The sequence below is a fragment of the Taudactylus pleione genome, unplaced genomic scaffold, assembly GCF_031769625.1.
Source record: "Taudactylus pleione unplaced genomic scaffold, aTauple2 ptg000095l, whole genome shotgun sequence".
Lineage (NCBI taxonomy): Eukaryota > Metazoa > Chordata > Amphibia > Anura > Myobatrachidae > Taudactylus > Taudactylus pleione.
This window is the reverse complement of record NW_028284497.1, coordinates 2,516,937-2,531,170: the sequence shown is the minus strand read 5'-3', so window position 1 is coordinate 2,531,170 and position 14,234 is coordinate 2,516,937. Positions and strand designations below refer to the sequence as shown.

Below are 14,234 nucleotides of genomic sequence, written 5' to 3'. Positions count from 1 at the left end.
TATGCAATGCCCCCAGTAGTGTTGCCCCTTATGCAGAGCCCCCAGTAGTGGAAGTGCCCCTTATGCAGTGCCCCCAGTAGTGGTAGTGCCCCTTATGCAGTGCCCCCAATAGTGGTGCCCCTTATTCAGTTCCCCCAGTAGTGATAGTGCCCCATATGCAGTGACCCAATAGTAATGCCCCCTAGTAGTAGTGCCTCCAATAGTAATGCTCCCAGTAGTGAAGCCGCCTAGCCGAAAAAAAAACCTACTACTTACCTTAAGCCCCGCTCCAGCATCCGCTGCCTCCAGTCTGCCCGGCTGCTTCTCTGAACTATGGGAGAGATGTCATGACGCCTCTCCCATAGTGCATTGCACGCAATGCAGGAGCCAGAAGCTGAAGCTCAGAAGTGAGCTTCAGCCTCTGGCTGGCGATGTGGGGAGGGCACCTACTGGTATCAAAATCTCAGCGGGCGCCCAGCAAATGGAGCCTATCGGCTAGCCACGGGGAACAGCTCCCCCGGTTGACACGCCACTTATAAGAGCTATGCAGGCCACGGGTTGAAGACCATGGGGATAAGGTGTTCTGGATATCTAGAATGGTCTGCATCCTGTTCTGGCACCCTGATCAGCTGGCTAAGGTGACCTAGGTCCTGTCCCGGCACCCTGAATGGCTATCTTAGGTGGTCTGCGCCCCGTTCCGGCAGACTGAACGGCTATCTTAAATGGTCTGTGCCCCATTCCGGCACTTATCTATCACTATCTTAGGTGGTCTGCAGCCTGTTACGGCTATCTAAGGTGGCCTGTGCCCTGTTCAGGCACTCAGAACAGCTATCTTAGGTGGTCTATGTCCCGTTACGGGACCCAGAACGGTTATCTTAGGTGGCTTGCGCCCCATTCTGCCACCAGGAATGGCTATTTAAAGTGAACTGCACCCCGTTCAGGCACCCAAAACAGTTATCTCAGGTAGTCTGCGCTCCATTCCGGCACCCAGAACAGATATTTTCGGTGGTCTGTACCCCGTTCCGGCACCTGTTCTGGCTATTTGAGCTGACCTGCACACCATTCCGGCACCCGGAAAGGCTTTCATGGGTGGTCTGCATCCCATTCCAGCACCCAGAACAGATATCTTGGGTGGTCTGCACCCCGTTCAGGCACCCAAAACAGTTATCTGAGGTAGTCTGCGCCCCATTCCAGCACCCAGAACAGATATCTTCAGTGGTCTGCAGCCCGTTCTGGCTATCTAAGGTGGCTTGCACCCTGTTCCGGCACCTGTTCTGGCTATCTGAGCTGACCTGCACCCCATTCCGGCACCGGAAAGGCTATCTTGGGTGGTCTGCATCCCAGTCCGGCACCCAGAAAGGCTTTCATGGGTGGTCTGCATCCCATTCCAGCACCCAGAACAGATATCTTGGGTGGTCTGCACCCCGTTCAGGCACCCAAAACAGTTATCTCAGGTAGTCTGCGCCCCACTCCGGCACCCAGAATGGATATCTTAGGTGGTCTATGGCCCGTTATGGCTATCTAAGGTGGCTTGTGCCCCATTCTGGCTATATAAGCTGACCTGCACCCCATTCCGGCACCTGGAAAGGCTATCTTAGGTGGTTTGCATCCCACTCCGGCACCCGGAACTGCTATCTGAAGTGGTCTACGCCCCATACCAGCACCCGGAACGACTATCTAAAGTGGCCCACGCCCCATTCTGGCACCTTGAATATCTATCTATGGTGGTCGGCACCCCAGTCCGCCTCCCGGAAAGCTATCTATGGTGGTCTGTGCCCCATTCCGGCACCCAGAATGGCTGAATAAGGTAGTATGTGCCCTGTGTCGGCATCCGGAATGGCTGTATAAGGTGGTCTGGGCCACATTCCGTCTACCAGAATTGATGATTATAATAGTAAAAAGTTAAATTATGGAACATTCTGCACTATAAATGGAGGTTTTTTTTTATTTTTATCTTTAAAAATTTGACTGGCAATGGCATTCCTAATCACTCAGGATAGGGCTACACCCTTTTAACTTCCAACCATTAATATGTATTAGTGATTATATAATACATATAAAATGCCACACATCTTTCCAAACCCACCCCAATCTCTGTCCGGGGCAGCGATAGCCATCACCGGGGGTAGGTAGAAGAGCCTATATGTGACCTCTCCCACAGTGACCCCCAGGTGACAGAAGTGCACAGATAGCGCTTCTCATCAGAGCTGACAGTCCAGGACCAGTAGAAGCAGCAGAGTGCAGGGAGCCGGCTGTGATCTCTCCCTCTCCGGCTCCCCAGTGACAGCCCGTCACTAACACACCTCCCCGGACGGGCATTGCATTGTACAGCTCCTCAGCTGCAGAGATCGCAGCAAGGAGCTGGGGTCTGGTCCAGCGTACCGGGCATGGAGACACTGCAATGACTGCTCTCCCTCCCCTGTGACATCCTGACACACCCCCTGGATGGGAACGCGCTTAAAGAGCTCCTCAACGGCAGAAGTCGCTGCAGGGAACTGGTCCCATATGGCGTTCCAGAATCTCGTTCAGTCCGGCTTTCACCGAAACCCTTTCCGATTGCTAGCACTCAGAGATGCAGAACAGAATCGGGCACATGGTTTAATGAAATCGGCTGCATCAGCATAAGATGCAGATGTGACTGCAGCAAAAGATGCTCCGTTCTCTGCGTGTGACTCAAAATCAGCTGCTGAGTCATAATAAAGCCAATCATGGTGGCAGCATATAATAATAGTCTAAGATTAAATACCATGGGCCCCATATCTTATTTGAGAACAATTACAGTATCTTAAATCTACTTATAATATCTTTGTGGTATGCTGTTTACCTGGATTTTATTTTCTCTATCTTTGGAATTCACACTCATTAAACAGTCTGGATATTTCCCAGTTCTATAGCGTCACCCTGATATACAGTATAACGTCCCTACAATTTAAATGTCTTAATTATGTTATTTGATGTCTGTCCTCATTAGACGAATTTTTCAGAAAGTTCACTTACATAACTCACAGTGTTACAAATTACTTTGAGTGATAAATGAGTTGCTGCAGAACCATGACCTACAGTATTTGGGTTATCACAGATACATATAACTGTCTTTATGTTACACCCCTTCTCTTGCTTAAAAGTAATGTATAAGTGGTGAATCACTTAACTTATCCACCAGAAACAGTGGCCCTGATTCAGAGCCGGACCCTCTGACAGAGTGCTCGCTCTGAATTGGGGCATTTTTTGTTTTTTTGACCACCCACAGCTATAGCGAGTGGCCAGGTTGATGGTCGCAATGGGCGAGACCATCACGACCATCGGGCTTGCGATGAGATCCTTGTGGTAAGGTCTCTTGGCCGCAAGCCCCAGAGAGATTTCGGCCCTAACAGAGCCGAAATCTCTCCCACTGACATCACCCCAAACGGAGGCGTTCACATGGGAACCAAAGGGGGCGAGCTGTCACTCAACATCGACCTCTCCCTCCTCTTTGTTGCGAGACCCGGAGCGACGGAGTGCCCGTCACTATCCGGGTTCTCGTGCATGCGCACGATGGAGCCGGCTCCATCGTGTGCATGCATACTGGCCCACCATCGACCCGGTTGCGAGCGCACAGCGCTTGCGACCGGGTCTAAATCAGGCCCAGTGTCTCCACCCAAGTCACTTCTCCCTCAAAGGTTCAGCAGTCATGGATGTAGGAATCCTCTACTGAGATGACTTATGGAACCTTCTGAACTCACACCAGATCAAATATAAGACAACCACACTACTCACGAGAATGATTTGGAAACCACCCTGAAGCATTTATTGTGGAAGGGATTTAAAGGTGGCTATGAGGTTATTTCAAAAAGATTCCACAAGAAAGAAATAAAAAACATAAATAAAAGAATGAAAATATAGTGGCAAAAGGCTTGTCACAACATACACAAACAGGATTGCAGTTTCTAATACCTACAACAGACGCATCCACACAACAATACACAAATTAATCTAGTCTCTGACTTAGAGTTATAATACCCTGACCCTCTAACCACCAGCCTTTCTGACTATCCCACTAGTCAATAAAAAAGTTTGTGTTTCACTATGATTTATGAGCTTGTTGGTGTAAATGTTGTGGGACCCAGGACCCTTTTTATTCTTTATAGCGTCCACACCAGGGCATGGAGTAAAATGCAACAGCTGCAGGAAATGTATATGAGTGTACAGATACTGTCAGGTGTGCCCAAACTGCATCCAAGGACTCAGCATTGGATAATCTACAATCACATCGGTCGGCTGAGTGACACATGGGGTCATGCAAGCCGGCCGCTGCAAATACAACAAAGAGGCCAGGAAATCTCCATCAGCCGACAGAGATCCTGGCCTCTTCCCTCTCAGCAGCGACATGCCATTTTTTTGGAAATGGAGGTTGTTGCTGCCCCCTCCTCACCCACAAATGGCAGCAGACTGTCAGTGATTGATCACACAGGACCAGTACTGTACATGTGCAGTATGGATCCGGCGCCTGCACAGATTCCCGACCATCGGGGCCTCTGCTCACTCACCTGTTTACCAATAGTCAGAGTCTCCAACTCGAGTAAAGGACTCTCTTTGTGTTATGATCAACTCACACAGAGGATGGCCGGGTCTGGATGTTGTAATGGGCCTGTGGGATATGACACCATGGGGTATATTTAGTTATTTTATTTATTATTTATTACCAGTTATTTATATACCGCACACATATTCTGCAGCCATTTGCTATTTGGCCATTCACATCAGTCCCTGCCCCAGTGGAGCTTACACTCTATATTCCCTACCACATGCACACACACACAGGTTAATTTTTGTGGGGAACCAATTAACCTACCAGTACATTTTTGGAGTGTGGGAGGAAACCGGAGTACCCGGAGGAAACCCATGCAAGCACAGGGAGAATATACAAACTCCACACAGTTAGGGCCATGGTGGGAATTTAACCCATGACCTCATTGCTGTGAGGCAGTAACGCTAACCATTACACCTTTTGTGCTGCCCATATTTACCAAAGGTCGATTTTGGTCAATTTTGATTGGTTTTTGGTCAATTTTGTGTTTCAGGGTCTGAATCACCCATTCACTTAGAGATGATTTTTTGACATTGTTTAAAAAAAAAAGATGTCAAAATCATCTGTTAGTAAATGTGTGATTTAGACACTGAAACACAATAGACCAAAAATCAACCCAACATCTACCAAATATCTAACAAAATCGACTTTTAGTAAATATACCCCCGGTTGTGCTGTTTCCAAATAAATGATTCCAGCAATCACAGCTATTGGATGGTAGACTGTGTGAAGTATAGCGTTCAGGTTATTAACTCCAGTAGCCAATACAGGCAAAGGCTGGCTAGCAGTGTGAGGTGTAGCATTCAGATACTCTATTCCAGTAGCCTTTACAGGTACAGACTGGCTGACAAGATGACGTGCAGCATTCGGATACTCTATCTCTCTTCTATTGACTGTTGCCACCAACAGCAACTGTGCTCAGAGGATGGGGGTCTTACACTCTGTGTGGCTGCACCTCAGTGACTTGGTGTCCCCCTCTGTTCTGTCAAGCACTTAGACACTTCTCCCCTTATCCTTCTCTCTCAGTAGTTTGACTGCTGGCCACTGTAGACTCTTCCATCTCTCAGGGTCTCACACTCCTCTCTCTAGCTAGCTGCACTGCCTCTCCTCCTTTTGTACTAGCAGGAGCATACTCTCCCTCCTTCCCAAGCCTGCTCCCTTGTTCCTCTTGGTCACAAGCTCCTCTTCTGCACATGTGCAGTTTTGCCCACCATCTTGGAGAAGCCCATGGGAGGCGCCATCTTTGGTTAACCCTGCTATAAGCTATAGGCATCCAGGCAGTTTAGAGCAGGGATTACATTTAAATACATAAGTATAATGAATATATATATCTTTATAATACATCAATGCTGTTTATATATATTTGTATAATCACCTGGAAATAAATGTGTATGAAGTGAACAGTTAATTTTGATGTCATCTCTTACAACCTGTGAGTTCCTGTTCTTTTATATGGTAACACAAATCATCTGTGGCTTCTAATATCCATATAATTTACAGCAGGGTTTCTTAATTCTAGTCCTCAGGTACCAGAAAGTAGTGTTTTGTGGATTTCTTTAATCATGCACAGACGGGTTTAATCTATTTTGTTGGGTCAGGAATTATACCACCTGCTTCCACATACAGAAATCCTCAAAACATGACCTGTTGGGAAAACTAGATGGTTGAGGTTAAGACTATATGATTTGCGTTATATTAAATGTATTTGCTGATTGGTCAAACAGATAATATTTTTTATGACTGTATGCTGTAAATTTGTTTCCATACCTTTTACATTCATACACTTCTCTTATTCTTTACCTCATCATCTTAAATACTGCATCCTGAGTTTGCTCCACTCACAGTATACTCAGGGTAGTCCTGACTACAGTATTACAGTTACCACACACACACACACACAACCCTTACACTCTACCATATGGAATAAAATTACATTTTAACTCAGAAGAATCTATTTTTTTTGTATTATATTCTTAGAAATTGTTTTTATTTCTTCGTAGCTGAGATGTTGTGCTCCGCTGCTGTGATAATGTCTATATGATCATAAAATCACCCATTTATATATATATGCCCATGAATGTGTATCACTTATGATCGCACTGCCACTAAACATTCAAATCCACTTAAATACAATTTTGAAGCATATCTACAAGTAAGGATGCATAACAGTAATGCTATCTGCAGATCATTGTGTGAGGTTTTGATACTGTACATTTGTACATTAGAGATGGAGGGTATTGCACAGCTGTATACAAGTGACTGTGTAATACAAGTGACTGTGCATATAAGTGACTGTGTAATACTATCCATCTAAAATGCTAATGCTGCAGGAGGCGTCCGAAGAGAATAGACGTCTCCTGTCAGCAACTGCAAACTCAGCACTGTGACTGGTATCACATCGCGACCGAGGGTTGTGATGTTCCTTGGCATTGGTCAGCTGAGTAAGCCTCTTACGCAGGATGCCAAGCTCCTGGCTGCTTGGAAGGTCAGGTTGTCTGCATCCGTGGACACAGACCCTGACTTCAGCACCACCAGAAAATGGGGGAGATAAGCCCCCATTTCTGGGAACACACGCCATTCCCAACCCCACACCACCCCCAAACCCTTCTGCCTGTCAGTCAGGCAGTGGTTTGGGGGAATTGTGTTCAGGATCGCAGGACCTGTTCTGCTAATCATCGGGTTAGCCTACAGTACATTTCTGAATCAGGCCCTAAGTGTTTTTATGTAACCTGATATAATATGCAAATTTACTAGCAGCACATATTATACTAACTATTATTCTTGCTCCTCTCCTTTGAAGAAATCATATCTTCATTTTAAATCATGCAATGCATAATATAATAAAGTTTGAATTATCAAAATAAATATATAAATGAAACAGCAAATGTAACATTTATTTTTGCCATTGACATACTCTGAGTGTCTTCCTCAGTGCTTGTTTTACCTCTGCATTTCTAAGGCAGTAGATAATCGGGTTCAAAAGAGGAGTCAAAACTGAATAAAATATAGTAATATATTTGTTTCTATCATATGGACTAATCATTTTTGGCCTTACGTAGATAAAAATAGTTGTTGAATAAAAGATAACAACTACTGCAAGATGTGAAGCACAAGTAGACAATCCTTTCTTCTGCCCAGAGGTGTTTGTGATAATAATAACTGACCGAATTATACACACATAAATGAAGCTAATAATAGCCAGAGGTACAAAACAAATGATGGTGCCCAGGACGAAATCCAACAACTCAGGAAGGGATATATCAGTACAAGCCAAGTTCAAAACTGGAGAAATATCACAGAAAAAATGGTTGATAACATTGGGGCCACAAAATGACAATCTGAAAATGAAGCTGAGTTTAGCCATAGCAAAAGAGAACCCCGACACCCAGGAGCAAACTGCCATCTGCAGACAGCGAGTATTGTTGATGATAGCTGTATAACGGAGAGGGATACATATTGCAACATACCTGTCAAAAGCCATAACTGCTAAAAGTATAGACTCAGTGCAGGCCAAAGATATAAAAATGTACAACTGTGCCATACAAGCCAAGAAGGATATCTTGTTATTCTGGGTCAGAAAGTTATTCAGAAGATTGGGTATAGTGACTGTGACATACCATATTTCCAAGATGGACAAATTGCAAAGAAGATAGTACATCGGCTTGTGAAGCTTCATATTATGTGTAATTGTTACAATAATGACCACATTTTCTGTTACAGTTAAAATATATATAATGAGGAAGACAGTAAAGAGAACATGCTGCAACTCTGGTCGTGTTGGAAACCCAATGAGGATGAATTCAGTGATATTGTTACCATTATAGGTTTTCATCCTTGACCACTCCAGTAACTGTGAAAAAATAATCCCAACACATTAAAAACCTACATTCTGATCAATATCGCTGATTGTCAGGTACATAGAGTATACTGTGGGCCTGATTCAGAGGTGGGTACAGTGTTAATGTCGCACGCTGCTGATTTCAGTTTGCGTATGTGTCCGAGACGCACTGCGCATGTGTTCTGATGGTTACCACTGGGAGCTGCAGGATGAATTTTAACACAGAGAGAGGCGATTTCAGTGAGGAGACAGGGGGATGACTAACCAGACGTGGGCATGTCATGGCCAGCACTGACCCTGGCGGCTATTTTGAGATGAAGGCTGGTGCAATCTCCTATGGTGCATCCGAGGGTGAAACTGATGCGACTGATGGTGATCTTAATGTGCATAGTGGTGGATTAGTGTCACAACCGGTGGTGTCTCTGTACAAGTCCCATTGGCTGTGGCATAAGCATAAAGACACAGTGACTTTGCTGCAAAAGACGCAGTCACATGCACCTCTGACTCAGACCCTGTAACTGTAGTCCACCTATGCTCCGATTGCTGGACACTCACTATTGTATCGCAGGGACTGAACGGGTGAGTGGCAGAGACTAAAGAGGGATAACATGTCCTCTCCATTTCATGTCCTGAATCTTCTACCCAATGGGCAAGATGTATTAAACCTTCAAGACAGATAAAGTGGAGAAGTTGCCCATAACAATCAATCAGCTTCTAACTGCTATTTTATAGACTGTGCTAGAAAAATAATAGCTAGAAGCTGATTGGTCGCTCTCTCAAAGATACATCTCACCTATTGTCAGTCATCACATAGCTGTCAATGCAGACAGGTGCACATGAGACTCGTGTCATACTGCACTCACTCTGCAGTCAATTACTGCAAAGTGGGGAAGTGACAGGGGTATTGGGGAAGATGGGGAGAGGAAAATTAGGTAACAAGATGTGAGAACATCCTCTCTGTTGTACCAGTTTATTGTGCCTCATGAGATGACGGGTGTTATTTACGAAGCGGCGGCTTCTGTGAGCTGCTGCTTCCCAGCAGGTGGGAGGTGAACATATAAAGCAGCACTCACAATCAGTGTAAAGCACGTCGGGCCATTTTACATTTTCATATCCAACCCTCCAGAAATGGCAGTTTACAGAAATCGACGCTTTATCAATAAAGCTCAAAATCCTTTATTTGCATCATAGGAGGATTCTCTAATCTTTTATCAATTAAATGAGTGACTTTTAAGCTATTAATTGTTTGATTGTCTATAACATACAAAATTGCAAAAACAAAATTCCATATATTATCCTAATGTTGTCTTGCTATCCATTAAAATAGGTAATTTGCAGGAATACATGAGAGATAGAATACATTAAGTAATTTGTGTGCATTGTGAACATTTACCACATCCTGTAGGTGTGATAATTCAGAATTAAATTAAATGTATGTGTATTCCTGTAATGTGGTTCTTTATTTAGAAAGTTATGTCTTCTGTACTGTATGTAAGGAAGAAGCTTAATAATGAAAATAGGTCATATAGAGGAGTGTATGAAAGATAAAATACATTACTGTAAGTCACTTGTGAGCAATGCTGGTGTTCATAGGAGATAAAATACATCAATTTAATTGTGAGCACTGTCAAAGTGTTATATAAGCTGTACCATTCTGTATATAGATGTAAGAATTAAATTGTATGTATGTGTATTCTTATAATGTGGTGCTATGATCAAGAGGTTCTGGCTTCTGTATGTAGGGAACAAGTCCATGATATATTAGTTACAATGCAAAACAAGTTGTAAAAATGTGAAGTTACTACTAAAACATCATTGCAAGTAGAAGAACCCCATAGTGGTTCAATCTATTTTATTGTATCATATATTATCAATTTATTATAGTAAACTTACCCTGTTTTAAAAATCAATTATTCCGTATAAATGCAGGGGTGATTTGCTACTGGTAGAATTAAGCATATTAGAAGTAAATTGATAAATCACATTGTTGCTAAGTGCTGACTTAGCTGCTGATTAAGAATCAGTGTACCTGTTAAATAAGAAAGTACCAAACACATGTTAGTGATATGAGACTGGTGTGATGTGTTATTTTATTTTATACACAGGTTTATGTTTACCTAAAGGGAATACTCTTATACCCCTTTTGCAACAAAATTCTGGGTCTGGCCCAGAGTTGGAATTGGAACAGGGTTCCTAACTGGATCAGACCCGGAATTAAGCTGGCGCCGACTCGGGATATTCCCGAGTTGGCGCCGCTCACACCGCAGTCGGGTCTGCATAGACCTGGCTTTTCCGGCGTGAAAGTGGATGCTTGGAGATGACGTCATCTCCAAGCGCCACTGAAGCAGACCAGTCGGCCGGCTTGTGGCGCACTGCAGGTCATCAAGACCTGGAGTGCGCCGTACACACAGCAGGGTTTCACTGGCTACGCCCGTGTTAAACCCTGCTATTTACCTGGGTTGGATTGCCGGGTCACTCCACCCGGCGATCCAACCCTGACCCCTTTTACACCAAGGAGCTGCCCGGGTTAACCCTGCAATAACCCAGGTTTTAGCTCTGGTGTAAAAGGGGTATAATGTTGCCACTAGATATGTGGGATATCGCTCCCTTTTAACATCAAAGTTGCCAAATATAGGCAAGCTTGTTGTGCCACTGTTTGTTGCAGAAAGTTTAAATATCATTTGGTTAGCATAATATATCATGACATGGCTGATGTAGATAGACATGCTTGGCAGGGATCCATGACCAGTCAGTTACCAGCAGGGATGCCTTCAAAAGTTTGAAGCATTAATACTTTTAAGGAGGAATGGCCATTATGCATTTTAGACCCCATAGAGATTGTAGGCCACTGTGAAGTTGGGGTCCAAAATTTTTCATGCTATGGAATGGACTCACAGATTACCATCCACCATTCTTATATCAGGAAATCTCCCCCCTAGAACAATATTTGTGTTTTTTTCCTCAACTATAAAGACACAGATAAGTTTCGCAGAATACATAGCACTTACAGTTTAAAATAGACTTTGTAGCTAATTTACTAACTGACATTTTTTGTATCTAAATCAAACCCAATGGTTACCAATAGACAGGACATTGCCATCATGTTGCAGTAAAAAAATGACTATTTATCATGCATCGGGTTTCAACTTTAATTAAAACCAGACGTCGATGTCAGACGGCGTTTGCAGCTCTCAATGCCTTTGGTTTTGATTTTCCAGTTCAAAACCAATGGCAAATAGAATTTAAAATAAAAAAGGGGGCGAACCCATCCAAACAAAAACACTGCACATATCAATAGGATGTAAAATGTTACTACCATAAACGATTATTTTTTTTATAAAAATGCCTTGGGCTATCCTCTAAAGCCATAACCAGCCCCTGACCTCTCATCCTATGCTGGTATGGGAATATAGGGGGAAAAACAGTGTGGGGTTCCCCCTATTTTCCCTTTAGCAGCACCAGGCTGAATCACCTGGGGGGATAATGGCGTAGCATGGAGACACATTGCATGAGGTCCCCCTTCAATAACATTAACATTGGTTATCCAAGGCTGGATTTCCTCAAAAAGTCTGGAAATAGATTATATTATAGTGTGAGTTTGCAGTTTATGGTACACTCATTAAAATAAAATAGAAAACTTATGATTGAGCAGATCTGTACTACTTGCATATATGTGCCTGTTTGGCACATTTATAGATGTTTTCCCCAGCTAATGCTTTTTGGGAACTGTCCCTTTGCTTGCAGTAGTCTGACTAGAAATACATCTGAGGAAAAAAAGTGAACACCATACATTGTCCTTTCTGCCACATTAGGATTTGTTTATGACCCAGCTCATGCCTAAAAGGTCTTTACTGGCAGGAACAGTAGCACTTGGAGATGACATCATCTCCAAGAATCCATTGTTAAAAGGAAGACCCGGGTCGCTGGAAGACCGGGTCCGGTGTGAAGGGTGATGATCTGGGAATGACATGGGTCCATCATCCAGGTGTGAAAGAGGGGTAAGTACTGGAACTCCGGCTTCAACCCATGTTCAGTGTCCAGGGTCCAAGCTTGGTTAAAGCCAGGGTTTAAATCTGAAAGGGGTATTACTGATAGGTTCATTTATGTGTTACAGTACATAATAATTAGTGTGAGAGGACACCGGGCAGTCTTTATTACATATGTCACTTTGTTTAAATGTTTGCATTTAATTTATTGAAAAGCACCTAGTGATACATTGTTCCACATAAAGTAGATCTGAAATGTGAAAATAGCATCACATTGAAAGTACAGTAGCACTGTGAGCAGTAAGACTTGGAATATATATATTTTAACAATGAATTTACATGTACTTTGCTGTTCCCAGTTATTTCCATTACTACTAAAGGTCTGCACAATATATTTTTGACTTGATCCTTATCCATGGTTGACTATTCATTGCAATAAACTTGGCTCCATATGTATTAATGCCATGACACATTGGGAGGATATTGAAGGACAAGGAAAGTGTGATGATATTTGCTAAGTTCCTAATTCCCACATTTCTCCTCTAGGGAGCAGGGCTATAAACTCTGATATTGGTATCTGATGGCCAATGTCTTGTTTTGTGTTGATATGTTTCTAAAAACCACAAATTGCAAATCTCTGAACCCACTTGAGAGCCACTACTAGTTTACTTAGTCTTCTTAATTAATTTAAAAGAAAATCTAGTAATTACATTTAATAAGTGATTTGGAATCCCTTTATACAAACATACTACACATAGAAGGTAGAATACTTGATATTAATGGATAGTTCTCTTGGAAAGATGTGGTGATCTGGTGCTGTACTAGATCCATTTCAAGGTTAATTGTGCTGTGCATTCACAGATGCTCTGCTGCATATCACTGTTGTAACTAGAGATGTGGGCAAACCCCTGTGTTTTGGTTTTGGTATTTCTTTCGGTTCTCATTCATCACTGTGTTTGTGTGGTTTTAGCGAAACTACCCTTAAGTGTTTTGGTTTGGATTCGGTTTTGGATTGGTTTTGGATTCCTTAAAAGTTTCTAAAAATGTGTTAAAAAATCAATAAAACAGCTAAAATTATGTAATTTGGACCTATATACATGCAATCCAAAATCTGAGCTCCGAACTGGCTACAGAACTGAGCAGGGACTCGGTTTGACTCAGAACCCCAAAGTGATTGCAAACTGGTACTTTATTCTACTAGGAACCCTTAAGTTCGGATGTGTTCGTATTTCAGGAAAATAGAACCGGACATCTCATGTTGTAATACATGGTTATTTGTGTTACTGTCATCTTACTGGATGTTGTTTGTTTTGCACAACATTCTCTGTAACTGCTAAAGACTATTTTGTGTAAACTCAGCAGTTTCTGAGATACTCATCCCTCCCTGTCTGGCATCAATCATTCCACAGTCAAAATTACTTGGGTCCCATTTTTCCATATTCTGGTGTTTGGACTGAACATTGGGTGTAATTTTTGATCATGTCTACATGCTTTATGTATTGAGTTGCTAACACATGATTAGCTGATTAAATAATATAAGATTACAGCACTGCATTTTCTTTTTATGTTCTGTTTAGGTACAATGAGAAGTAATACATATACCTAATTTAAAAAAAAAGACTTTACAGTGACAGCATAGCAAGCAACTCGTTGTGTTTATTTATTTGTTAAGAATTTGATGTGAGAACATCCTCTCTGTTGTACCAGTATATTGTGCCTCCTGAGATGATGGGTTTTATTTACAAAGTGGCGGCTTCTGTGAGCTGCTGCTTCCTAGCAGGTGGGAGGTGAACATATAAAGCAGCACTCACAATCAGTGTGAAGCACTTCGGGCCATGTTACATTTTCATATCCAACCCTCCAG

At 42.8% G+C, this 14,234-nt stretch overlaps 1 protein-coding gene across 1 annotated transcript; it reads right to left on the bottom strand.

The window, feature by feature from the left end:
- Positions 1–5,539: 5,539 nt before the first annotated feature.
- LOC148526471 (olfactory receptor 6B9-like) lies at positions 5,540–8,387 on the bottom strand. The gene is made up of 2 exons (XM_088470131.1): positions 7,461–8,387; positions 5,540–5,599 (listed from the first exon to the last, which is right to left on the bottom strand). Exons 1-2 carry the CDS (start codon positions 8,376–8,378, stop codon positions 5,540–5,542), a joined length of 978 nt encoding a protein of 325 aa, XP_088326257.1. The 5' UTR covers positions 8,379–8,387.
- Positions 8,388–14,234: the final 5,847 nt, after the last annotated feature.